This window comes from Myotis brandtii, unplaced genomic scaffold, assembly GCF_000412655.1.
Source record: "Myotis brandtii unplaced genomic scaffold, ASM41265v1 scaffold760, whole genome shotgun sequence".
Classification (NCBI taxonomy): Eukaryota; Metazoa; Chordata; class Mammalia; order Chiroptera; family Vespertilionidae; genus Myotis; species Myotis brandtii.
This window is the reverse complement of record NW_005371038.1, coordinates 2,307,489-2,308,064: the sequence shown is the minus strand read 5'-3', so window position 1 is coordinate 2,308,064 and position 576 is coordinate 2,307,489. Positions and strand designations below refer to the sequence as shown.

At 67.9% G+C, this 576-nt stretch overlaps 1 protein-coding gene across 1 annotated transcript in view; it reads left to right on the top strand.

Annotated features, from left to right (window-relative positions):
* Window positions 1-576, top strand: part of ROR2 (receptor tyrosine kinase-like orphan receptor 2) — a 90,337-nt gene that overhangs the window by 88,637 nt on the left and 1,124 nt on the right. Inside the window, exon 10 of the mRNA XM_014530676.1 lies at window positions 1-571. Coding sequence (XP_014386162.1) covers window positions 1-571 — 571 coding nt within the window. The remainder of the gene's footprint in view (window positions 572-576) is intronic.

Genomic DNA, 576 nt, shown 5'->3' with positions numbered 1-576 from the left:
TCCGGCACGAGGCCTTGCTGCGTGCGCGCCTGCAGCACCCCAACCTCGTCTGCCTGCTGGGCGTGGTGACCCAGGGCCAGCCGCTCAGCATGGTCTTCAGCTACTGCCCGCAGGGCGACCTCCACGAGTTCCTGGTCATGCGCTCGCCGCACTCCGACGTGGGCAGCACGGACGACGACCGCACGGTGAAGTCGGCCCTGGAGCCGCCCGACTTCGTGCACGTGGTGGCGCAGATCGCGGCCGGCATGGAGTATCTGTCCAGCCACCACGTGGTGCACAAGGACCTGGCCACCCGCAATGTGCTCGTGGACGACAAGCTGAGCGTGAAGATCTCGGACCTGGGGCTGTTCCGCGAGGTGTACTCGGCCGACTACTACCAGCTGCTGGGCAGCGCGCTGCTGCCGGTGCGCTGGATGTCGCCCGAGGCCATCCTGTACGGCAAGTTCTCCGTGGACTCGGACATCTGGGCCTACGGTGTGGTCCTGTGGGAGGTGTTCAGCTACGGCCTGCAGCCCTACTGCGGGCACTCCAACCAGGACGTGGTGGAGCTGGGGCCCGGCCGGCAGCTGCTGCCCT